This window comes from Canis lupus, chromosome 32 (genome assembly GCF_011100685.1).
Source record: "Canis lupus familiaris isolate Mischka breed German Shepherd chromosome 32, alternate assembly UU_Cfam_GSD_1.0, whole genome shotgun sequence".
NCBI classification, from domain to species: Eukaryota; Metazoa; Chordata; class Mammalia; order Carnivora; family Canidae; genus Canis; species Canis lupus.
The window spans coordinates 29,178,804-29,206,685 of NC_049253.1; the positions used below are offsets into that span (position 1 = coordinate 29,178,804).

Here is a 27,882-nt window from a genome sequence, read left to right on the forward strand (position 1 = left end):
GTCTTTATTAGAAGAGATTCGGGGCACCTGGGTGGCTCAGTTAGTTAAGCATCTGCCTTTGGCTCAGGTCATAATCCCAGGGTCCTGGGATCAAGCCCTGCATCAGGACCCATGCTTAGTGAGGAGTCTGCTTCTCCCTCTCCCTCTGCTACTCCCCCTGCTTGTTCAATCTCTCTCTCTCTCTCTCTCAAATAAATAAATAAAATCTTTAAAAAAAGAGAAAAGAGATTATATTCCTCAATTTGTCCTTGGCAAATTACTATAGTTAGACTAAACAAACAGTGGGCTATTGCAATACACATAAATCCTATAATTTCTCATTTCTTGGTCTCCAAAGAAATAGTGATATTTCCTAATAACCAACAATCCACTCCCTGTCCCTATGTATTTGACTAATCTAGGTCATGCGCAGGGAGTCCTGTCCTTTTGTGTCTTTCATTTCACCTAATGTTCTTAGGGTCCATGCATGTTGTAGCATGTATCAGAATTGCATTCATTTTTTTTTTTTTTAAGAATACTACGGGCAGCCCCAGTGGCTCAGGGATTTAGTGCCGCCTTCGGCCCAGGGTGTGATCCTGGAGATCTGGGATCGAATCCCACATGGGGCTCCCTGCATGGAGCCTGCTTCTCCCTCTGCCTGTGTCTCTGCCTCTCTCTCTCTCTGCATCTCTCATGAAGAAATAAATTTTTTAAAAAATCTTTAAAAATAATACTATTGCATTGTCTGCATATATTACATTTTGTTTATCCATTCATCCGTTCATGGACACTTGAGTTATTTCTATTTTTGGGGTGTTAGAAGTCGCACCACTTTGGAGAGTGGAGAGTTGGCTCCTGATCTAATGCCCATTCCCATGGTATCAGAGTATTTCCTGATTGCTTTATATAACCTCCAATCTCTCCCAAACTTAAGAGGTTTTCAGGGAAATGACTATCTCATGTAAAATAATTAGTTAACTGAAATATTGATGCTGAGCTTTCATGAATAAATGAATCGCACTAAGGCTGATTGGACCATACTTTATTGAAGTCTCCTGAATGTATTATCTCTGCTCTCTTCTTTTCCTTCAATTAAAAACAATACACTTGTTTACAGAAAGATACCAGGAGACTACCAAAAGACCATTAGCTGATGCACTGTCTCTAGAATTATCTCTAGAAGGTGAAATTTCATTGTGCAACACAGCACAAAACTGCTTCCCAGTAAACAAGTCCAGAGAGCACTTTCTCCATGACTCGTCTGTCCCTGTGCCAAGCTTTTAGTAGCAATTGCATCACTTCCAAACTCAGGTGTTTCCAACCTATTAGAATACGTGGACAAAATCTGAGGCAAATCTAGCTTACTTCTGTCAGCCCCATCAACACTTGGAGCACAGCTCTCCCCTGGGTCTCTGCATAGGGTGCTTCTCTGCTAAGGTTACACAAGGTCTGAGCCAGAAGAGACTCAGAGTACGGAGCAGAGCCGCAGAGCCATGAATATTATCTTGGATCTCCTCCTGCTTCTGCTCACCATCATCTACTCCTACTTGGAGGCATTGGTGAAGGTTTTCTTTCCCCGAAAGAGAAAGTCTGTGGCTGGAGAGATCGTTCTCATTACAGGAGCGGGGCATGGAATAGGCAGGTGGACTGCCTACGAATTTGCAAAACAGAAGAGCAGACTGGTTTTGTGGGATATTAATAAGGTAATGCATTCATTTGCTCATCTTTTAAAATCACAAGTAAGACATATGTTTTAAAAACTATGTGACTTAGCATCTGCTACTTTTGTGTTTTTCTTTATCAATGTTTAATAAGTTCTCCGGTGCCTTCCACATATGCATTGGGATGGTTTGACAAAAGAGACACAAGGAAGAATTAAGCAGTAACTTTTTTTTAATGCCGTGATATACAGGTTGATAACACAGACTTGGAGCCAGGCTACTTTCAAGCTTCCAGTTCTGTTATCTTTGAAATGGAAATAATACCTCATAGGATGGGCAAGAACAGGGCTCAGCAAACTACAGTTAATGGGCCAAACCTGGTCCCTGAGCAAGCTGTATAGCTAGGAATGTTCTTTACACTTTTAAAAGGTTGTCAAAGCAAAAAACAAATAAAGAAACAAAGAGGAATATAAGAGAGAACGTTTTTAGTGCCTCCTTTCCTTTACATCCACACAATCCCACAATTTTTACTCTCTGGCAACTTACAGAAGAAGTTTGTGGACTTCTGGGCAAGAGGATTAAGCAAGTGAGTATTTGAAGGGCTTGGAACAATGTCCAGCAATACTAAACACTATTCATATTAAATAAAACCCACAGGCAGTGGATCAGGCTTTCTCTTGAGTGCTCATATTTTTCTTGTACTGTTGTTTGTAAACACTGTATCAGCTACTCAAAATAAAACTGAAATAACTGAAATTTTGTATCATTTTCCCTAAACTTATGCATCATGATAAAGCCATGAAATTATGCACAGAAAAATGTTACAGGATTTTAAGATTGGAAAAACGGCAGTTTTTTTAAGAATCATTTTCCACAAATCACAGTGAGATCTTAATTGCCATTATATTGCTATTGCTAGTACTCTATTTTCTTTGCTGTCATGTCTGGTTGGCTCCCATTTCTTAAAACCTTCAAAAATGTTGCTTGGCTGATTCAGTCGGTAGAGCGTGTGACTTGATCTCGGGGTTGTGTTGGCGGATCTCGGAGTTGTACGGGGTCGTTCGGCTCAGGTCATGACCCTGAGATCGAGGGGTCCTAGGATTGAATCCCGCATCAGGATCACTGCAAAGAGCCTGCTTCTCCCTCTGCCTGTGTCTCTGCTTCTCTCTCTGTGTGTCTCATGAATAAATAAATAAGATCTTTTTTTAAAAAGGCATTAAATGATTCATTGCAAGGCTACAAATATAAGTCAGATCTCCTTTACCTGTGGAAGGTGCTAACTCCCTTTTTGTTATAGCTGCTTCTTCTGCCTTCCTAATGAATCACGTTAGCAGTTTGCCCTCATTCAATCTAAACTGTTGCTTTAGGCTCTGAAATGTGGAGTAGACAATGCAAACTAGAGTTGAAGCTAAAGCAAGTATTTTGCTTGCAGAGACACGGCATTACATTTTGCAGTTCTGTAGCTCGGTTGTAAGACTGACTTTTTTTTTTTTTTTTAAGATTTTATTTATTTGAGAGAGAGAGAGAGTGCAAGTGAGGGGAGGGGTAAAGAGAGAGGGAGAAGCAGACTCCCCATTGAGCGGGGACCTGGAGGAGGGGCCACTCCCAGGACCCTGAGATGGTGACCCCAGCCAGACTCTTAACCAACGGAGCCACCCAGGTACCCTAAAGACTGACAGATTTTTAACTCTTCAATGCAAGCATCTGACGAAAGCTTTGGTTACTAATGCTCTCTACTGACCTTGAATCTAAACAGAAAAGAAGGCACGGTGGTTCTTGTAATCTGGTAATGAGCAAGCTCCAACTGAAGCCTAAATTGGTGAAAGACCTCCTGTCAAAAAAAAAAAAAAAAAAAAAAAGACCTCCTGTCCTCCCTCTCTACTCCTTTGCAACCCCCAAAAAGCTATATGATAAGGCGACACTGACTCTGTGACTACGTGCCCTAATTTCCATACAGGATTTCAGGCTGCTGCTCCAGAACTTCTCTTGAGGTAGTGGAATAAGAAGGACCCAAGGGAGGCAGCGCTCCCTAAGGGAACCCACCTGCCACTCATTCAGAGACAGCCCCAAGCAACAGCCACACTACCCACATCCCAGTGTGAGAAAAGGGTTTTCCGGTGTCTTGCCTGTTCATCACAGAGAAGAGTCTATAAATCGAGAGAGGAAAAAACACAGTCTAAAATCTTATAATCTCCACAAAACCAGCAGAGGTCAAAACTGGAAAAGAATTCTCAGCTCCCAGAAACCTCAGGACAATTTTATCTTAGGAAAAAGGTCTTTAAAGTTTAAGGTATCCCTGGGTGGCGCAGTGGTTTGGCGCCTGCCTTTGGCCCAGGGCGTGATCCTGGAGACCCAGGATCGAGTCCCACATCAGGCTCCCAGTGCATGGAGCCTGCTTCTCCCTCTGCCTGTGTCTCTGCCTCTCTCTCTCTCTCTCTCTCTCTCTGTGACTATCATAAATAAATAAAAATTAAAAAAAAAAAAAGTTTAAGGTGAAAGTAAGTTTCTCTATCTCCATGTCCTGGAGTTGTTACAAAGTTACTGCAAAGTTATCACATATGCAAACTTGTTACACAGATGAGACTCTACCCAGCAGCCCTCCGGGGTGTTCACTCCACAAGACTTGCACTGAAGATCACGTGGGAAGAGTAGTAGCTCTGTCTCCCCATGAAAGTCTTCCATCGAATAAGGATCCCTCCTTCTCCTTCTCTCCTAGAGGGTTAAATCAGACTCGTGGAGAAAACTATGTCAGGCGGAGGCATCTAGTTTAAAATTACCTCTAGTTTAGAATTGCTACCTGGTGCTTTACTGCCTGTTACATGGTTGGTGTTCAGCCAGTGTGTGTTAAATGAAAAACTGAATTTTCTTTTCTTCTGTGTACTCAGACATCTCCAATCATGACCCCGCAAGGAGCAACATCTTTCAAGCATGTTCCTCGAGCTGTGAGAGTAGCCTGCTTCGAATGAATGAATGAATGAATGAATGAATAAATAAATAAATAAAAACTGCCTCCTAAGGAACCTCTAACCCAAGATAAAAAGCTGGGAAAATAAGGTTTTTTGGGTTTTTTTTTTTTTTTCCTGCTTTGATGCAGAATGGCTGTTGCCAAACAAGGCTGATGGGAGCACTCGCTGGCAGAAAAGCCAGATGTAATCTCTGCAAACTGGTCGAGCGGTGTCTTTCACGAAACTTTCTCATAGAATAAGGAGGGCAGGGCCGCAGGGGGGGCTCAGCGGTTTAGCGCTGCCTTCAGCCCACGGCGTGATCCTGGAGACCCGGGATCGAGTCCTGCATGGAGCCTGGTTCTCTCTCTCGTGTGTGTGTGTGTGTGTGTGTGTGTGTGTGTGTGTGTCATGAATAAATAAGATCTTTTTTTAAAAAGAAGGAGGGCATTTTGGACATGAATTCTAATCTTTCAAGAAATTTCTTCTCCAGTTCTTTCTCCCTGCTCTTGTCCCCTAACTGACCTACATCTTTCTGCATCTGGTCTTTCCAATCACAGCACGGTGTCGAGGAAACGGCAGCCGAATGCAGAAAACTGGGAGCCACTGTGCATACATTTGTGGTGGACTGCGGTAACCGCGAAGACATTTATAACTCTGTAAAGCAGGTGAGACCTCAGGAGACATATTTCTTCAAAGGATTTTGTGTCGTTTACATGGAAAATGTAAAGGTTCTTTATGGCTCCCTGCTTTAGATTCGATTTTGGCCTCTGCTAACTGGGGAACTTGTCTGAAGAAGGAAGAACATCTGTTTTTTTCCATGCATAAAACCCATTCCACTCTGCTGATTCTTATTGTTTCATATTATCAGTCAATTTCTTTCTGATCAGAACTTTTGGGAGTGGTACAGGGTGACAGGGAAGAGATCTATCACCAGGGGAAAGTGTCACTTTCTAGCTTCATTTTTTCTTAAGATTTTATTTATTTATTTATGACAGACACACAGAGAGAGGCAGGGACACAGGCAGAGGAAGTAGCAGGCTCCCCATGGGGAGCTGGACGTGGGACTCGATCCCAGAACCCCAGCATCACAACCTGAGCCAAAGGCAGATGCTCAACCACTGAGCCACTCAGGTGCCCTGGGTTTTATTTTAGTACTATAACTTTTGCAGTAATTCCTTTCTTTAAAAAAGATTTTATTTATTTATTCATGAGACAATAGAGAGAGGCAGAGACACAGGCAGAGGGAGAAGCAGGCTCCATGCAGGGAGCCAGACCTGAGGCTCATCCCGGGTCTCCAGGATCACACCTTGGGCTCAAGGCGGTGCTAAACCGCTGAACCACCCGGGCTGCCCTGTAACAATTTTCAAAAGAGTAGATGTCGAATCCAATGAACCAAGCACTCTGAAAAACGGTATCTTTTAACCTCTATAATGCTATTGACCTCATTTGACAGATAAGCAAACTGGGTTCAGAGGGGTCAGTCCATGGTCCTATGGCTAGTAGGTGGTAGAACCAAGATTACTCAGTACTATAAATATATTTGGTCAGAACTGCAGTATCATTTAATCAACAAAAATATTAATTTCACTTAATAGACAAGTTTTAAAAATCTATGATTTACACAGTATGAAAATTCATATGTTAAAAAAAATTTGTTTCTCCTAGCTTTATGATACTGTTTCCTTTGCATCCACTTTTTGGGCTAAAGTTCTTTCCTGCCTGAACTCTGAGAGATCTCACCAAGTGGAATAAAGAATCTAATCCCTGGATAACATCAGCTGCAAAACTTGGAGTTTCTATAATGCATCCAGTGAATTTTTTTTTTTTTTTTTTCATTTTCAAAGGTGAAGAAAGAAGTGGGAGATGTAACCATCCTGGTGAATAATGCTGGGACAGTATATCCAGCTGACCTTCTTAGTACCAAGGATGAAGAGATTACCAAAACCTTTGAGATCAACATCCTAGGACATTTTTGGGTGAGTGTGAGAAACATTTCTGGTTTGGGCATATCTCACACCTGCTCTTAAGGTACATGAAGTTTGTAATTAAGTTCACACCTTTATATTTGCCTTACATCAAGAATCACCAAATTAATTTGAGTGGAAGAGTCTCTGACAGAAGGGCACAAGATTTGAAGGACACAACTCTTGAGAATGTAGGCTAATGGGTCTGTCTTATCTACCAGAATCTCACACAAAACATTGCATGGATGGACCAAGTGCTTAATATATCTGTGGAGCTTTTCTAAGGGTTGTCAGTACACATCTTTTCAGTGCTTTGGAGGAAATATATACAGTATACATTCACTTGTGACCTCATACCATGGACTTTTAGAACTGAAAGGACAACATAAATCACTACTTGGATGTATATAGGGGTTGTGAACTTCTCTGCATGAGACTCAGACATGAGACAAGCACTAGATCCATGCCAGAACTTAGGTATATAGCTCTACAGACCTCTTTTTTTTTTTTCTACAGACCTCTTATAATTGGTTATCATAAGACTGAAATATGATTTTCTAGAAAGAATTTATATGTATTAATCTTCCAGTGTCTCAATATTAAGTGTAGAACCTAGAGCAAACCTAGATTCTGGAAGAGAAGGAAAAGAGATGTCTCCCCTCATCTGCCTCAACCCCCACACACATGCTAATAAGGATTGATTATTATGCCCACCAAACTACATAAAGACCTCCCAGGCTAGTTATCTATAGCTGCCTAACAAATTACATGAAATTTTAGTGGCCTAAAACAACAATAAATGATTGTTTTCCTCTCAGAGTTTCTATGGGTCAGAAATTTGGAAATGACTTGGTTTGGCAGTTTTGACTCTGTGAATTTGCATAGGGTCCATAGGGCATATTTATAAAATTCTCATAAAATAATTGATATTTCTCACAAAACAATAAAAGCTTTTTGGAGATAAAGGAAGACTTTTTGTTTCAATTATCAATATATAATACACAATGCTACAAATAGGGAAATACTAAATCTAATCATGATGGATAATGATTATGGATCAGGACAATACTCAGCTTTTTCTACTTAACTTGATATAGTTTCACAAGATTTCAATTCTTCTCATTAGAATGATAAAGCCCTCAACCAAAAAAATTTATGTGATACCAGATTACCATAGGGAATCTTTTCAGTTCTAAAGACACTGCATTTTTCCCATGATACTATTATTCAGATGATATATCCATAAGAGAGCTACTTGATTGCTTCTGAAGGCAAGATAGGGGAATTTTTAAGATTGATGATTGATTGATTGAGAGCATGAGTAAGTGCATGCACACATGCAGGAGTGCAAGCAGGGGGAGAGGCAGAGGGAGAGAAAGAATCTCAAGCAGACTCTGCACTGAGTGCAGAATGCAATGTGGAGCTCAATCCCAGGACCCTGAGATCATGACCTGGGCCAAAATCAAGAGTTGGACACTTAATTGACCAAGCTACTCAGATGCCCTGGGAAGAAGGGGAAATATTAAGATGAGTTCTTAGCATGTGATATTTAGTGCACAGCCTTCAATGCTGGCTTAAACAAATACATTTCATTCTTTTTCATTTCTGTCATTTATATAGAAGTAATCATGGAATCTTGACACATATTTCATTTTATTGTAAAAGTTGTTTCAAATACTGTTTTTTTCTTAAAACTATCTAATTTAGAACCCTAACACCTGTGCCATTGCTTTTTTTTTTTTTCTTTCTGCAATGATCTTTAAGATCACAAAAGCACTTCTTCCATCCATGATAAAGAGAAATCATGGCCACATTGTCACAGTGGCTTCAGTGTGTGGCCATGGAGTGATTCCTTATCTTATTCCATATTGGTAAGTATTCTTTTCCAGCATTTATATATAGATAGATGGATAGATAGATATCAATGTTAATTTATAATATCTATGTATAATCTTTTAAGGGTTTATTAAACCTTATATTCCAATCCTTGTAGCAGGGTTATTTACATAGTCTAGAATAAACTTTTAAAAATGACTTCTCCTAAAACAATGAAACTGGTGTAATTGTGTAAAATATGTTTAGATTTCTGAAAACTCCTCTGTAAAGCAATAAAATGTAATGCCAAGTGTGTTTCCTTTGTATCCTGGAATGAGTACATGTTGATAAAAGAAACAGGGAACCGCAGACTAAGAAGTAAAACATACAGAAGTCCAAATGAACATAAATATATGCCATCACCTGCATGCCCAAGATAAGCTAACCAGAGTGAGCCCTAGATCAAAATATTTCCCAGTGTGCTTGTGCCGTGAAAGATTGTATGTGTATGAGAGAGAGACAGACAGACAGACAGACAGAAAGCCTCTACCTGATTGCAAGATGCAGATAGTACACTCCATGATCTACCAAGGACACAGGAGAAGAGGTTGGGAGGCCCTAAGGATACACTATTTGTAAAATATCTTTTCCTTATAAACTCCTTCCATGGCATCTCGTTTCTTACTTTTGCTTCATATCAACCTCAGAAAAATTTAGTTTGCTAACCTTTGGTCCAGTTCTTTTTGTAACAGCCAACACATGAGTATCAGTGGGAGGATGTGGATGTAGGTAATTAATTGATCCATTAGGTACTTCTACATCATTTTCAAGGTTAAACTGAGTCATGGATAAAATTACTTCTGACACAGAATGTAGTCACAAATACAAATTTCAATGTCAGTTATGGAGTCATTGCACAAATATGGTTGTTTCACGCTACCTCTACCATGTTAAAACACAAGAATTTCACAGATTAAACATTTGCTATTTTAATGTTTAGAAATCTGGAAACCCAATGTAATACTTTTCTCCCTTAAGAAAGCAGCTGGCCTTTAATTTTACTGTTCTTATTGTCACCTGGGTCAAAAATAAAGTGAACATTTATATAGATTCTTATAGGTAATGAAGTTATAAGGCATATGCTATACAATTTAATCCTCAAGACAGCCTATATTTTATTACCTGCATTTAAAAATCAGAAAATCAGGGATCCCTGGGTGGCGCAGCGGTTTGGCGCCTGCCTTTGGCCCAGGGGGGATCCTGAAGACCCGGGATCGAGTCCCACGTCAGGCTCCCGGTGCATGGAGCCTGCTTCTCCCTCTGCCTGTGTCTCTGCCTCTCTCTCTCCCTGTGTGACTATCATAAATAAATAAAAAGAAAATTAAAAAAAAAATCAGAAAATCAAAGAAGATAAAGTGATATGCTGAAGACTACACACACAGGCACACACACACACTGCCTGAAGTGTTTTTACTCCAGATTTTCACAATGAAATTAAGAAGCCAGAGCAGGGATCCCTGGGTGGCGCACCGGTTTGGCGCCTGCCTTTGGCCCAGGACGCTGTCCTGGAGACCCTGGATCGAATCCCATGTCAGGCTCCCGGTGCATGGAGCCTGCTTCTCCCTCTGCCTGTGTCTCTGCCTCTTTCTCTCTCTCTCTCTCTCTCTCTTTCTCTCTCTCTCTGTGTGACTATCATAAGTAAATTAAAAAAAAAAAAAAAAAGCCAGAGCAGCCTTCACGATCAAGAGAGAAACTAGGAACTCACCGGGAAAATGTGTAGAGACCCACAGAAGTTTCAGTGTAGATATTAGTTAGTAGTTTTTCTAAATATGTTTTTCCTGATTCATATTTTTCCAAATAAAAATGATTAAAACTGATTAGAAAACAGTTTAAAGATGGAATGGAAAACTTTACCCCGGGGGGTGGGGGGGTGAGCAGTAAGCCAGTTAATACACATTACTAGGCTTTGTTCTATTGCTATCATTGCTAAGTAAGAAATTTGTACATTCAGAATTCTGTAAAATCATGTAAGAAAATGTAAATGAAAATTGATGACCAAGTGGAAGATTTGGGAAGTTGGCTTCTACTTATTCTCAAACCAAATTGACATGGCCTTCTTACAGAAAGCTCATAATGATGGTGGGTATTTTCTTATAGTTCCAGCAAATTTGCTGCTGTTGGCTTCCACAGAGCTCTGACATTAGAACTGCAAACCTTGGGAATAACTGGGATCAAAACCTCGTGTCTCTGCCCAGTTTTTGTGAACACTGGGTTCACCAAAAACCCAAGCACAAGGTGAGGTCAAAGGCAAGTTTGAAAATATGATGTGAGAAATTGATAGGAAATCTGTACAAGAAATTCTTAGGTGGATCAACTGAGAAAATAGGGAAAAAATGAAAAAGGGAAAAAATATTTCTTAATGGTGTACTGCCTTTAAATTTTCACTTTGAAATTAGATGAACAAAGGGGGGAAATGCATTGATGACTAGCAGGAGTGACTGGCTGCCAACAAGTTAAGCAATTGGGTGTTTATTTGTGTCCAGATGAAAGGTTCAACACACTCAGGTGCAGAGAGGGAATGAGGGGGGTGGGACAGGTTGGAGAGGTGTGTTTACAGGGATGGCAAGAGTGCCCTCTCCTAGAAACCCCACCCCAAAAATGAATGTTACATAACATCCCCCTCTTCCATTCAGATACTCCCCTCAGAGTATGGAAAGATACAAGTATATGCCCCTTTTCCATCTTCCATGGTGCTAGCATGAAGTACTCCAACATTTTTCAAACTTGTCCGGTCCTAAAAATCATCCATCACCTGTGCTTCCATAAAAAATAAATGTTCTTTGGGTCTTCCTTAGAGATTCTGATTGAGTAGGCTTGAGATGAGCTTCAAGAATGAGGTGTTTTGTTTTGCTTTTCTTTGCTTTACAAGCATACCTACCAGGTAAGTCTGGAAACAGGTTTGGAAACCATTGATGTATTAAATCACAGCCTTTGATCACTATTACCTCCTTGTCCTCCATAAAAATGCAAATGTTCCTAGGAGCAGCAATAAATTGAGCCCCTAGCCCTTTAGTCAAGATGAATTTTCTGTGAGAACTTTGTCTCTGGTAAGGGAGGATTTGAAACCATAAGAGAGGAGAAATTGGTCCTGAAAGGAGAAGGAAAAAAGCAGAAAGGTGAGGAGATGAGCTCTAAATTAAGGTGTATTCACAAATTTGCCTCAATTCTAGTATATATTCTGTTGCAGGTTAACAAAATACACTAAGCTTGCTTCTCTGAAGCCAATCTGTTACTAAAGGGGAATTAGTCTTAAATGTATTCATTCAAAGGAGCTAACACATTCTCCTTTAAATTTAGCCTCAATTGTAGCTACTGACTCTGAACCCTGGATTAGCTGTGTGATCTCTGGAGCTGCGAGCTGTGGTCATACCCTGGAGGTGGAACTTTTAATAGTGCTAGACAATAGGCACTTAACAAGTACCTAATATTTAAGTAAATACTATGGTATGGTTGAGACTCTGGGCTCAGTTTTCTTAAACAACAAATTGGGTCTAATAAAACCCTCTTGGTAAGTCTTCAGGCTTAGTGTGTGCCAAGAGTACCAGGTCCACGGGTGGGGAAGACATGATAGATGAGAAGAGTAAAGCAAATATGATCCCAGGTCATGCAGATGCCAGGTGGTGACCTTAGGAGCTGACAGACAACGCTGAAGATTGATCCAGATTGCTGGATCCTCCACGGCAAAGGCTAAAATATTCATATACTAGTGTCAGGCTTGGCTCAGACACTGGCTTGATAAAACAACGAAGAAAAACTCAAGGAAGGAAAAGCAGAACCCAATAATTTTAAAAGGTATTGATTTGTATTCCTCTCTGCTGGCTTGCTACTCAACGCCATGGAAACTTGAATCACATAATAATCTGCAGTAAATCACAGAACATGTCGCGGAAGGAAGTTTTAACTTACTTAACTTGTCTACACAATCTGTTTATTAATTGTCCATTCAACCCATGCCCAGACATCTTTTTTTTTAAGATTTTATTTTTTATTTATTCATGAGAGACACAGAAAGAAAGAGAGACAGAGACATAGGCAGTGGGAAAAGCAGGCTCCATGCAAGGAGCCCGATGTGGGACTCGATCCCAGGTCTCCAGGATCACACCCTGGGCTGAAGGCAGGCACTCAACCGCTGAGCCACCCGGGGATCCCCCAGACATCTTAATTTTGATGTAATATTTTCAATCCATTTACATTTTAATTTCTTGTCATCTTGCACCAATGGTCATTCTACACTGAGCCTGTGGTATAAATGCTTCTCAAGAACTCATGCACACAGTCTTCAGTATAAGCAAGGCCATACCTCTAGTTGTACTGCAATACTCCCTGTGCACACCTTGGACTCTCATTAAATTGTAGCATAGGCAACTCAGAGGTGGACCTCAAGAATTAAATGTCTTCAAAACAATCCAGCTTTATGGGATAACTCCAGAAGAAAGAAAATATGCTTGGTAATAGCCTCGTATCCCACAAGCCCTGAAGAAAGATGTCAGATGTTTCCTTTCTGTGCCATGAATAATCCCACCCACTACTTTTCCTTGCCTGTATCCTCTTCACCTGTGTCATCTAATTCCTCTCCACTGTTTTGATATATTTTTAAAGATTTATTTATTGATTGATTTAAGAGAAAGCACAAACACGAGGAAGGGCAGAGGGAGAGGGAGAATCCTCAAGTAGACTCCCATCAAAGGGCTCAATCCTTGGACACTGAGATCATGACCTGAGCCAAAACCAACAGTCAAATGCTTAACCAACTGAACTACCCAGGCACCCCTCCCCCCCCCCGCTTTTATGTTTTGACTGAGTGAGCCATAAAACATGCCTTCTGGATGTCAAAGTTTAAGATTGTGATAACAAAACATCCCCGTGGCATGTGTGGGGTGGTTGGAGCAGGTGGCATTTGTGCAGAGAATCCTGGAACCTTTTAAATCATAATTTGGTGATATGATGTTAGTTTTACTGCCTTTGATAATTAAAACAACAACAACAAAAAGAATCAAAATTTTTTCTTCTTAATCACAGACTGTGGCCTATTTTGGAGACAGATACAGTTGCAAGAAGCTTGATAGATGGAATTCTTACCAATAAGAAGATGATTTTCGTTCCATCATATTACAATATCTATTTAATACTAGACAAGTAAGTACAGCACAAGACATCCAAAATGCTAAAACACCAATAATGCTATCACAATGATGAAGAGTCTTTCAGCTGTGAAAGTTGCTGTGGAAACTCTCCGTGCCTGGGGAGAACAGTTGAATTTTCTGTTATTGCTTTATTCAATCTCTAAAAAAAATAATGATTCGTTTTCTCTACTATATTTAAAATCTCAGTTTAATCTTTGCCAGAGACTATTCCAACTGAAGGAAAGACACTTTATTTTTATTTTTATTTATTTTTTTTTAAATTTTTATTTATTTATGATAGTCACAGAGAGAGAGAGAGGCGCAGAGACACAGGCAGAGGGAGAAGCAGGCTCCATGCACCGGGAGCCCGATGTGGGATTGGATCCCGGGTCTCCAGGATCACGCCCTGGGCCAAAGGCAGGCGCCAAACCTCTGCGCCACCCAGGGATCCCGGAAAGACACTTTAAAGAGAATACAATGTAGCTAAAAATGAAGAGTCTATTTTTTTAAGATTTTATTTATTTATTCATGGGAGACACAGAGAGAGAGAGAGAGAGGCAGAAACATAGGCAGAGGGAGAACAGCCTCCCTACAGGGAGCCAATGCAGAACTCGATCCCAGGACCCTGGGATCACAACCTGAGCCAAAGTCAGATGCTCAACCATTGAGCCACCCAAGCGTCCCTAAAGGGTCTATTTTAAGCCTGCTGGAGTTTTGATAGAAATTGCATTGAGTCTATTCATCAGTTGGTAGAGAATTGACATCACTGTTATTGAGTCTTCCAGTCCAAGAAAACAAAGAGCATGAAATATCTTTCCTTTTTTTCCTCTTAATATCTCTACACAACATTTTATAGTTTTCAGCATAGAAGTCTTCCACATCTTTGATCAGATGTCTCCCAAACTACTTCATGTTTTTTGATGCTATTACAAATGGCATTCAAAAATTTTTTTCTATTTCCCCTAGTATGTGATTGATTTCTGCATTTTGATTTTGTTTTTAGCATCCTTGCTAAACTCATTTCTAGTAGTTTTTTGTAGGTTCTAACAGATTTTTTATACAGTTTATTTCAGAGATCACATTGTCTGCAAATAAAGACATTTTTACTTCTTTTTCAATCTGTATGGCTTTTTTTTTTCTTACCTTATTGCACTGGCTAGAACTTTCCATGCAATGTCAGATAGGATTGGTGACAGCATACATCCAAGTGTTCTTCTTAAGCTTAAGAGAAGAATATTCAGTATTTCACAACTAAGTATAATGTTAGCTGTAGATATTTTTTCATAGATGCTTCTTATCATATTAAGAGTTCCCTTCCACTACTATTTTTTTATAAATTTATTTTTTATTGGTGTTCAATTTGCCAACATATAGAATAACACCCAGTGCTCATCCCGTCAAGTGCTCACATCAGTGCCCGTCACCCAGTAACCCCCACCCTCACCCCGCCCACCTCCCCTTCCACCACCCCTAGTTGGTTTCCCAGAGTTAGGAGTCTCTCATGTTCTGTCTCCCTTTCTGATATTTCCCACTCATTTTCTCCTTTCCCCTTTATTCCCTTTCACTGTTTTTTATATTCCCCAAATGAATGAGACCATAAAATGTTTGTCCTTCTCCGATTGACTTACTTCACTCAGCATAATACCCTCCAGTTCCACCCACGTCGAAGCAAATGGTGGGTATTTGTCGTTTCTAATGGCTGAGTAATATTCCATTGTATACATAAGCCACATCTTCTTTATGCATTCATCTTTCGATGGACATGGACTATTTTGATAAGAGTTTTTAATCGAATGCTTTTAACTATATTAAGAAGATAATATGCTCTTTCCATTTCAGTTTGTTGATATGGTGAATTATACTGATTAATTTTAAAGAATTAACTACCCCTGCATTGTAATGTCTTTGTGTCAGGATAATATCAACCTCATATGAGTTGGAAAGTATCCCCTCCTCTTCTCTTTCCAGGAGAGCTTGTATGGGATTGGCATTATTTTTTCTTTAAACATTTGGTAGAATTCATCAATGAAGCCAGCTGAGCCTGTTGTTTTCTTGATAGGCAAGTTTTAACTACAAATCTAGTATCTTTAAAGGCCTATAGGGCTATTAAGGCTACTTATTTGTTCTTGGTAATGTGGTTCTTCAGGGAATTTGTCCATTTCATCTAAGTTGTCAAATTTATTTGGCATAAATTTATTCGGCATAAATTTATTCATAATCTTCCCTTATTGTATTTTTAATATCTTTAGAATATTTCCTTCCTGATGTTGGTAATTTGTATTTTTTATTTTTTTATTTTCATAAGTCTGTCTATAGGTTTATCAATTTAATGACTTTTCCAAAGAACTAGCATTTGGTTTATGTTCTTTTTTATGATTTTTTTTCGTGTGTTCTACTTCACTAATTTCTTTTCTGATATTTATTATTTCTTTTATTCTGGCTATTTTCCATTTAATGTTTCCTTCTTTTACTAGATTGTTAATGTAGGAACTGAGTTCATTGATTTTTTTTTTCTAGTATAGGCACTTAATGCTATAAAGTTCCCCTGTGTGCTGTTTTCATTTCTCTCCCTCAAATTCTGATGTATTAGGTTTTCATTTATATTCTGTTCAAAATGCTAATTTCTCTTTTGTATCATGGGTTACTTAGAAATGCATTTTTTAGTTTCTAACTTTTTGGAGATCTTCTAAAGATTTTCTGATTTCCAATTTAATTATTTTGTATGACTTGAATATTTTAAATTTATTGAGACATGTTTAAGCCTGGAACATGGTTTATCTTGGTAAGCATCCCATGAACACCCAAAAAGAATGAGTAAAGTATTCTGTATTGTTGAGTGTTCTATAAACATCAATTTAGATCAAATTGGTTGTATTGTTCAGATCCTCTGTTTTTAATGATTTTCTGACTATTTGTTTTATCAATTATTGAAAGGAGTCTCAAAATCTCTAACTATAATTATGGATTTGTCTATTTTCTTTGCTTTTTTTCCATTTTTGCTTCACATATTTTGAAGCCCTGTTATCACGTGCCTAGGATTTTATGCACTTAGGATTAGTATGTCCTTTAGATGTATTAACTATTTTGTCATGTTGGAAATAACCTTGTTTATCCCTGGAAACATACTTTGCTATGAGACCTACTGACACTAATATAGCCACTTCAGCTTCTTTAGATTAATGTAATCTTAATATATCTTGTTCTGTTCTTTTACTCTTAACCTATTTGTTTCCTTATATTTGAAATGTGTTTTTGTAGGCAGCATATAGTTCTTTTTTTTAAGCCCAATTTAGCAATCTATGCCTTTTAATTGGAGATATTTACTCTTTAATGATTATTGACATAGTTAGATTTAAAGCTAGGTTTAAAGTTTGCGATTTGTTTTCTATTTATCCCACTTGTTCTTGTTTCCTTTTTTCTCTTTTTCTGCCTCCTTTTGGTTTGATTGAATATTTTCAAGTTTCCATTTTATTTCCTTTTTTGGCTTACTAGCTGTAATTGTTTGTTTTGTTACTTTAGTTATTGCTTTAAGATTCATAGTATGTGTCTTTAACTTATCACAGTCAACCCTCAAATGACATTATACCATTTCATGCATAATCTAAGAACCTTATAATAATATACTTCTATCTCTCTCCTCTGACTTATGCTCTAATTGTCATACATTTTACATCTACATATGTTTAAAACCCAAGCTACATAGTTTTTCTTTGTTTAAACAGCCAACATCTTTTAAAAGAGATTTAAATTACAAAGTAAATTCTTAATCCATGTAGTTAACATTTCTGGTGCTCTTTATCCATTTGCGTAGATTCAGATTTCCATCTGGTATCATTTTTCTTCTGCCTGAAGGGTATCCTTCAACATTTTCTCAGGGAAGTTCTGCTGGTTGTGAATTTTTTCACTTTGTGTATATTTAACAAACTCTACTTTGCCTTAAGATTTGAAAGATATGTTTATTGAGTATAAAATTCTAGGTTGAGAGTTTCTTTTTCAGTACTTAAATGATATTCTCTACCATCTCTATGATTTCCATATAGCTTCTGCTGGAGGCCGTTTTAACGTTTTAACTGAAGCAAAGATTGTATTTAAAGGAACACAATATAATAAAATGATTAAGAATGAAGGCTTTACCTAAGATTAAAAACCACCTTACCAATTACTAGTTCTTTGACCATGGATGAGTTATTTAACCTCTGAGGCCTCAGATTTTCCATATATAAAATGTGGATGGTGCCTAGTAACTCCTTTCTAAGCATACCATAAGAATAAAACAACATAATGCAAGAAAACCGCTGCCATTACAAAATTTTAAAAAACACAGAAGTCAGATTTTAAGGTTTTTTTTAAAATTTTTTTATTTATTTATGATAGAGAGAGAGAGAGAGAGAGAGAGAGGCAGTGACATAGGCAGAGGGAGAAGCAGGCTCCATGCACCGGGAGCCCGACGTGGGATTTGATCCTGGGTCTCCAGGATCGCGCCCTAGGCCAAAGGCAGGCGCTAAACCACTGCACCACCCAGGGATCCCAGATTTTAAGGTTTAGGAAGCAGAACTTACATGGAATTCTAGGAATAGGGGCAACTAGCTAGGTCAGTCTGTAGAGCATGTAACTCTTGTTCTCAGTGTTGTGAGTTCAAGCCCCCATTGGGTATAGAGATTACTTAATTTAAAAAAAAAAGAAAAGAAAACTTCAAACAATTGCTAAGGAGAGAGAGAATTATTTACCCAGCGGAGATAATCTCTCAGCTTTCTTTTTTTTTAATGTTAAAATTAATATGTTTTTTGTTTTTTTTTATAAATTTATTTTTTATTGGTGTTCAATTTGCCAACATATAGAATAACACCCAGTGCTCATCCCATCAAGTGCCCACCTCAGTGCCCGTACCCAGTCACCCCCAACCCCTGCCCACCTCCCCTTCTACCACCCCTAGTTCGTTTCCCAGAGTTAGGAGCCTTTCATGTTCTGTCTCCCTTTCTGATATTTCCCACTCATTTTTTCTCTTTTCCCCTTTATTCCCTTTCACTATTTTTTATATTCCCCAAATGAATGAGACCATCTAATGTTTGTCCTTCTCTGATTGACTTATTTCACTCAGCATAATACCCTCCAGTTCCATCCACGTCAAAGCAAATGGTGGGTATTTGTCGTTTCTAATGGCTGAATCTCTCAGCTTTCTTCTGAGGAACAGTTCATAATAGATTGAAATTGTGTCAATGAGAAGATAACCATACTAACTTCAGAAGCCCTTGGGTCATTTTGAAACAAATCCATATAAAGTATGCTACCTTGGGATAGAACAATTCAAGAACAGGGACAAACTGCATTGCTGCATTAATTTCAAATTTCCATTTTAGCTTAAATAGTCTAACTTCAGTTAGCATAACCTCAGCCTCATAGCAACATCATCTCAAGAGTTGACTAAATGTCTTGTGCTAAGAAACTATAGGAAAGGAGTTTCATGGGATTCCTCCTCTCTTGGGACTAGAAACAGGTCATATTAATTTTGGAAAAAATCAGAATCCTAGCATATTTGCATCTGAACAAAATAATCAGCATACTTATCCTGTCAGAGTTGAAGAATAGGTATCACTATACAATAAACAAGAGTCTCAAAAGCTTTGGTGTGATTGTGGAGCTGTCCTGATGGTTTGTTGCTCAGCAACAGGGACTTATTGCTAATTTTCTTCTCATACAACTCCTTTTACAGTGATAGACAATTTTGTGAGCAGATGCAATTACTAGCATGGAGGTTTCTTTGCGAGGATAGTTAAAAGACCCCTACAAGTTCTTTTATATTTGTCTTTCTTCCAGCCAGAACCTCCCTGCCCTTGGGCTTATTCATCCATCTTCCACCCTAACTGATCAAAGGATGTAAATCTTGCATTAGTCAATGATACCAAAGTGATTTTTAATATGACTTTCTTTGCAGAAGGTGTTACACTTGCCTTATATTCACACATATACTTTTCCTTTCATCTGCCTATTAAATCTTACCTATCCTCAAACACTTTGGAAGTTTTCCTTCACTATTCCAGCCCACATTAATCCTCCTCATAGGTATAGTCTTTAATTAGAGAAGGCTAGTATTTCTCATTGATTGTTTCAAGAGGGCCTCTCATCTCTTAGCCTCTCAACTCAACAATGAGCTGCTCAGGCCTAGCTGGTTTTTGAGTACTTTGTCTACCTTATCATAAGGTGTGTGATAGATATTCAGTAAATTTTTTAAGGAGAGGTGGAAAAATAGATGGGTTTTGGTGGTGTCCCTCCATGAATGCTTCCTATTAGGATTCATTGACAGTTTCAGCAATAAGTGCAGACCTTCAGTTTCAGATCTTTATCATATAAAATCTCCTACAAGATTTCACTGATATTAGAAGATTTGAAGAGTGGTACATATCAGTGCTTTCTTTACATGTCAAAAGTATTTGAACTATGAGTATTAAAAAACAATATGCATACACAAAGGAGATAGAGGTAGATGTGAAGGAAGAAAGGAAGAACACAGGAAGATTAAATGCAAACCAGATAGCTTCAGAATATTTTAACTGACAATGAAAAAAAGAACTCTCACGTCAAAAATTTTTAATTGAGAATTTTTCTTCTTTTTCATACAGATTTCTTCCTGAACGTGCCTTGGCAGCTATAAATCATTTACAGAACATTCAATTTGAAGCAGTGATTGGCCACAAAACCAGAATGAAATGAATAATTAATGTCCCACCAGAGATGTATGCACCTTAATGATGTAAATCTAAGTTTAGGATCAATGCTTCAAAGCTTTACTTCACATTTTTCAATACTGTTAATACTAAAAAACATTGGTTTAACATTAGCAGCAAATGAACAAGACTAATTACCTTTCTCAAGAATATTAATGTAGTTTTAACAGTCACATCCATTTTTCATTCCATGCCTCTTAAAACTTCTGTGGTTACATAAACATATTCAAAAGGCCACTTTTCTTTAAGACATTTTATTTCTTTTCTTTCTGCTTAGAGGAGAACAAAGCTACCTCCCTGAGAATAAATACAAAAAGAATTTATTCCACAGGGAAGGTCGAAGGCCGAAGGCCTTGTCAACAGGTACATGGTGTGAGCTAACAGTTAGAGATGTTTAAGCAGGCAGCTAGGCTCCAAAGGACAAAGAGGTTACTTCTATGAAATCCAACATTTGGAAGCTTTCTCTAGCTTCTCCCTTTTCATTAGGCCAAAACCATGCAGCAGTATTCCGTAGTTTCTTGATTCTGTCCTTTGTATAGCTCTTATATCCAAAAAAGTGGACCCTCCAGACTTTCTGCCCTTTTTATAACCTCTCAAAATACTATGACATTACAAAAGGTGAACCTCTCTTGAATCTCAGAATATCTGCAATTTTAAACCCATGATAACCTCTTTCTTTGTAGCTTTTGCTTTCACATATCATTGGTACCAGAGATGTTGAGAGAGTTTTGAGTGTCAAAAATGAAAGCTAACACAGAAAAAAGGAATTAGGCTGTCTACCTAATACTAGACAATGGATCTAATAGATGAAAAAGAGTGATCTCTTTTTTTAATAGAAAAAATAATCTGATTCCTGCTACATCAAGACTAATCTTGTTTTTGTGGTTTTCTCCTATATCATAGACTGCTTTCACATCAACTTGCTGCTTGTTTTTATTAAAAATAAATGATTAAAAACAAATCATTAATAAAAATTTCTTAAATGATAAATATGTTGTGCTTTTAAAAAATAACCTCTTGTGTTTATGAAACAGAGCTTGATTTCTAATTGCTGAGCCTCAATGAATCTCCTTCAGGAAGCAAAGATCTGGATGGTAATAAGGGGTACTGAGGTTCTCTCAACTTTGGCTTCTTTGACAGTAGGAGTGTTGGTTTATCAAATGACTTACTAAATCCTTTCCATGTGTGGCACTGAGCACAATACTATTGTCTTGAGATTTTTTTTTCCTAGCTACTTTGGCAATCATTTTTGTTCATGATGACATTTTAATTCCTTGCTTAAAAACCCGGAAATGTATAAGTGAACCTTAAAATGTGTTATCTTAAAAGTGTGATTACAAAACTTCAAAAGAGAAATATGTGAAGTAGAAAATATGAGCCTACCCCCCACAATCCCATTCCCCAGAGGTTGAGCTATTAATGCACAGTCTTCTGATCATTTTCTAATGCATATATAAACATATATATGATAAATATATTGCATTCTTTTATTGTATGTATTACATAATAGGTTGATAACATGCATTATTGTCTGTAACTTGTTTATTTACCTTACCAATGTATCACAAACAGCCTTTTCTTTCAGTAGAGTTTAACTTATCCTTCTACTTGGGCTCACAATACTAAATGATATAATTAACAATTCCTTTGTAACATATTTTAGATGTTTCCAATTTCTTTCAATTCTGTTTACTTATTTATTTACTGAACAAATACTTGTTAGCCTGTGTGGATGTCAGAGTAGAAGGAGCCCAAGCTCACCTTGTCCCAGGACACACCAATATAACAACCATATCAGTGCTTTTAATCTAAGAAAAAGACACACAGTGGACTCCCCACAGTTAACCATAAGAGGAGGCCACATTAAAAAAGGATGATGGGCAGCCCCGGTGGCCCAGCGGTTTAGCGCCACCTTCGGCCCGGGGCGTGATCCTGGAGTCCCCGCCTCAAGTCCCACGTGGAGCTCCCTGCGGGGAGCCTGCTTCTCCCTCTGCCTGTGTCTCTGCCTCAGTCTCTCTCTGTGCCTCTCATGAATAAATAAAAATAAAAATAAATCTTTAAAAAGGATGATGAGAAAGACAGGAACAAAACTCCTGGGAACCAACTACAAATGGAAAGGACATCACAAGCATGGAGAACAGAGAGGAACAGATCTCACATCAGGTATCCCAGACATAGGAGACCTGCACTGGAAACACAAGTCCTCATAATTTTTGGCTTTAAAAGCCAGTGGGACTTAACTTCACAAGTTTTTGTAATCAAGGAGGTTTGACTGCAGGTACTTTAAAAAAATCTGCAGATTCAGGCTCTGGGAGAATAAGAAGGCAATAGGAAACAGTCCCCACCCTTAAAGAGAGAGCATAAGAAACAACCCCTCCAAGATAGGAGCATAGAAGCAGCACTTTGAGGGCAGCCCGGGTGGCTCAGTGGTTTAGCACCACCTTCAGCCCAGAGCCTGATCCTGGAGATCTGGGATTGAGTCCCACATCGGGCTCCCTGCATGGAGCCTGCTCCTCTCTCTGCTGCCCCCTCTCTCTGCCTGTCTCTCATGAATAAATAGAATCTTAAAAAACAAAACAAAACAAACAAAAAAAAAAAAAAAAAAAAAAAAACACAGCACTTTGAGAAGCATATAGGGTATGCAGGAAGAGGATTTTTTTACTAATCTCAGGAGAGGCCGGGGTCTTCAGGATGCTCCTTCAAGAACAAAAGACCTGGCAAGCCATTTCTTTTCCCTGCCTCCCGCCTCTCCCAACCTAGATAGACCAGCACTGCAGGGAACAGTTCAAACACTCTCCATATAGCTTGCTAACATCACTTGCCCTGTCCCTGTGTTCTCTTGTGGACTTACTCCGTCCATCCCAGTACACCCACTCCAGAGTGGCTCCTGTTATATTTCATCTTGTAAGCAGCTCCAATAGTGACCAATGCCACTCCTACTCTGAGGAGAGAGGGAGATAATCACACATACACACCAGTTTGACTGCAGTTCTAGCAGTTGTCTGGGGGCGGACGCCTGATCCGACTACCAGTCCACCCCCACAAAAACCTCACAGGGGGCAGCACAAGGAGAAAGCCCTGTCGTTCAGGGCCACTGCAACCCCAGCAGACAGGCTGGGAGCAGATACATGGTCTAACTTCAGGCACCACCCACCAACAAAAGCCTCTCAGAGGACAACACAGGAAGAGAGCCCTGCAGTTCAGTGCAACTACAGACTGAGGGAACAGGCTGAGGGCAGAGCAGGCATGTGGTCTGACCCAACAAAGAGCCTAAGTTACTGCCAGACTGGCCCCATAACAGCACAGGGACCAAATCCTGCCCACAACAGGCAAAGTGGGCCATTGCAGCCAACTAGACCGAAAGCAAACATGGCTCAACCACAACAGTAGAGCACAAAAACACGCATAGGAGACATCCCTGAAGCACCTGGTTCTGGTGAATAGAGAACATTGTCCTGCAAGACACCACAGCACCTCTTCTTCATGAGGTCACTACTTTCAAGGTCAGCAGGTGTAGCTAACTTTCCTAATACATAGAAACAAACACAGAGAGTTACACAAAACAAAGAGACAGAGGAATATATCCCAAACAATGGAACAGGACAAAATTATAATTTATTATTTATTAATTACAATTATACCAAAAAAGCCAAATGAAATGGAGACAAGCAACATGCCTGATAGAGAATCAAAATTTAAAATACACTAGAGAGAATCAGGGGAACATGGCTGGCTCAGTTGGAGAAGCATGTAACTCTTGATCTTGGGTCATAAGTTCAAGCCCCATGTTGAATGTAGAGATTACTTAAATATTTTTTAAAAAAATACACTATAGGAAATCAACCCCACACAAGAGGAAGCGGAATAATGGATGAGCATCTTCAGGGTGATCCATCTATATGCTGCTTACAAGAGACTCACTTCAGACCTAAGACACGCAGACTGGAAGTGAAGGGGCAGAAAAATATTTATCATGCAAATGGGTGAAAAGGAAGCTGGGGTAGTAATACTCAGACAAAACAGACTTTAAAACAAAGACTAGAGCATGCCTGCATGGCTCAGTCAGTTAAGCATCTGCCTTCGACTCAGGTCATGATTCCAGCGTCCTGGGATCGAGCCCCACATCAGGCTCCCTGCTCAGTGTAGCTCTCCCTGTTAATGCACTCGCTCTCTCTAATAAATAAATAAAATATTTTTTAAAGATTAAAATAAAGACTATAACAAAAGGCAAAGAAATATACTACAAAATGATAAAGGAAACAATCAAACAAGAGGATACAACAATTATAAATATTTATCTACCATGGGAGCACCCAAATACCAACAGCAGTGAATAACATACATAAAAGAAGAAATTGATAATAATACAATAATAGTAGGGGACTTTAACACCCCACTTACATCAATGGAGAGATTATCCAGACAGAAAATAACAAGAGTGGCTCAAATGACACATTGGACCAGATGGATCTAACACTTATATTCAGAACATTACAACCAGGGGATCCCTGGGTGGCTTAGTAGTTTGGCGCCTGCCTTTGGCCCAGGGTGTGGTCCTGGGGTCCTGGGATCAAGTCCTGCGTTGGGCTCCCGTCATGGAGCCTGCTTCTCCCCCCTCCTGTGTCTCTGCCTCTCTCTCTCTCTCTTTCTCTCTCTCTCTGTCTATCATGAATAAATAAATAAAGAAATCTTAAAAAAAAAAAGAAGAAGAACATTACAACCAGAAACAGTGGCATACGCTTCTTCCTGAGTGTACATGGAACATTCCCCAGAATAGATCACACATTAGAACACAAAACAAGTCTCAACAAATTCAAAAAGATTGAAACCATATCATGCATATTTTCTAACCACAACAGTATAAAACTAGAAATCAATCACAAGATAAAATCTGGAAAGAATACATACATATACATGGAGGCTAAGTAACATGGTACCAAACAATGAATGGATCAACCAAGAAATCAAAGAGGAAATCAAAAAATACATGGAGATGGGGCACCAAGTGGCTCATTCAGTTGAGAGTCTGGCTCTTGATTTTGGTTCAGGTCATAATCACGGGGTCATGAGATTGAGCCCCATGTCAGGCTCTGCACTCAGCACAGCATCTGCTTGGGATTCTATCTTCCCCTCTGCCTCTACCCCGTTCCCCCCGCACTCTTGCATTTTCATTCTCTCCTTCTCTCTCTCTCTCTCAAATAAATAAATAAATAAATAAATAAAATCTTTTTAAAAAATACATGGAGATAAATAAAAAGGAAAAAACAATGGTCCAAAATCTTTGGATGCAGCAAAAAATGTTTGAAAAGGGAAGATTACAGTGGTACAGGCCTCCCTCAAGAAGCAAGAAAAATCTCAAACAACCTAACCTTATATCCCAAAAAAGCTAGAAAAAGAAGAAGAAAAAAAGCCAAAATCCCATAGAAGAAAGGAAATAATAAAGATTAGAGCAGAAAGAAATGAAATAGAGACTTTAAAAAAAAACACAGTATGATGGATCAAGGAAACCAAGAGCTAATTTTTTTTAAAGATCAAGAAAACTTATAAACCTTTAGCCAGACTCAGGAAACAGGAAGAGGTAGGGGGGATGGGAATCAAATAAATAAAATTAGAAAGATAAATAACAACCAACACCACAGAAATACAAAGGATTATAAGAGAGTATTATCAAAAAGTATATGCCAATGAATTGAACAACCTAAAAGTAATGGATAAATTTCTAGAAATATGTGACCTTCCAAAACTGAATCAGGAAGAAATAGAAAATTTGAACAAACTGATTACTGGCAATGAAACTGAATCAGTAATCAAACAATTCCCAACAAACAAAAGTCCAGGACCAGATGCACTCACAGATAAATCTACCAAATATTTGAATTATTCCAAAATATAGAAGAGGAAGAAAGGCTTCCAAATTTATTCTATAAGGCCAGAATTGCCCTGATACCAAAGCCAGATAAAGACACAACAAAAAAAGAAAACTGTAGCCCAATATCTCTGATGAACATAGATGCAAAAACCCTAAAAAAATATTAGCAAACTATAAACAACAATGCACTAAAAAATCAGCACAATCAGATAAGGTATATTCTCAGGATGCAAGAGTGGTTCAATACTCACCAATTAATCGATGTGATGCATCACATCAACAAGAGAAAAGATAAAAAACCCATGATCATTTCAATAGATGCAGAAAAAACATTTGACAAGATTCAACATCCATTCAAGATAAAAACTCTCAACAAAATGAGGTTAGAGGGAACATACCTCAACATAATAAAGGTCATATATTTTTTTAAAACACAGCTAACATTATACTCAATTGTGAAAAACTGAGAGCTTTTCTTCTAAGAACAGAAACAAGGCAAGGGTGTCCACTCTCACCATTTTTATTCAACATAGTACTAGAAGTCTGAACTGCAGCAATCAGGCAAAAAAAAAAGAAAGAAGAAAGAAGAAAGAAAGAAAGAAAGAAAGAAAGAAAGAAAGAAAGAAAGAAAGAAGAGAGAGAGAAAGAGAAAGAAAGAAAGAAAGAAAGAAAGAAAGAAAGAAAGAAAGAAAGAAAGAGAAAGAAAAAAGAAAGGTACCCAAATTAGTAAGAAAGAAGTTAAACTGTCACTATTTGCAAGACATGATACTATTTATAGAAAACTTTAAAGACTCCACCAAAAACTACCAGAACTGAAAAAGAATTTAGTAAAGTCACAGGATACAAAATTAATATACAGAAATCTATTGCATTTCTATACACTAAAAATGAAGTAGCAGAAAGAGAAATTAAGACAGTAATCTCATTTACAATTGCACCAAAAAGAATAAAACACCTAGAAAGAACCTTAACCAAGAGGTAAAAGACCTATACTTTGAAAATTATAAAACTTTGCTGAAAAAAATAGAAGACCCAAACAAATGGAAGGATATTCCATGCTCATGGATTGAAAGAGCCAATATTTTTTAAATGTTCATACTACTCAAAGCAATCTTCAGATTTAATGCAATCCCTATCAAAATACCAACAGCATTTTTGCATTTTTCATGAAACAAGGACAAATAAGTCTAAAATTAGTATGGAACCACAAAAGACACAAAGAGCCAAAGCAATCTGGAAAAAGAAGAACAAAGATGGAGCCATCATAATCCCAGATTTCAAGATCTCACAAAGCTATAGTAATAAAAACAGTCTGATATTAGCACAAAAATAGACTCCATAGATCAGTAGAACATGATAGAGTCCAGAAATAAACCCATGCTTATATGGTCAATTAATCTACAACAAAGGAAGCAAGAATATGCAATGAGAAAAGACTGTCTCTTCAACAGAAGTGTTGAGAAAACTGGACAGCTAGCTAATTGCAAAAGAATTAAATTGGGCCAGTTTCTTAGACCACACACAAAAATAAACTCAAACTGGATTAAAGACCTGAAAGCATTAAACTCCTAGAAGAAAACAAAGGCAGTCATTTATTTGACATTGGTCATAGAAACATTTTTCTATGCCTATCCCCTGAGGCAAGGAAAATAAAGGCAAAATTAAATTATTGAGACTACACAAAAATAAAAACTTCTGCATAGTGAAGAAATTCAACAAAACAAAAAGGCAACCTACCAAATGG

The 27,882-nt window shown here is 38.3% G+C and overlaps 1 protein-coding gene across 1 annotated transcript; it reads left to right on the forward strand.

Annotated features, from left to right (window-relative positions):
- The first annotated feature begins 1,276 nt into the window (after positions 1-1,276).
- Positions 1,277-21,259, forward strand: HSD17B13 (hydroxysteroid 17-beta dehydrogenase 13). The gene is made up of 7 exons (XM_038582189.1): positions 1,277-1,682; positions 5,143-5,250; positions 6,430-6,561; positions 8,314-8,420; positions 10,522-10,659; positions 13,444-13,560; positions 20,165-21,259. Exons 1-7 carry the CDS (start codon positions 1,473-1,475, stop codon positions 20,253-20,255), a joined length of 903 nt encoding a protein of 300 aa, XP_038438117.1. The 5' UTR covers positions 1,277-1,472; the 3' UTR covers positions 20,256-21,259.
- The last annotated feature ends 6,623 nt before the right edge of the window (positions 21,260-27,882 follow it).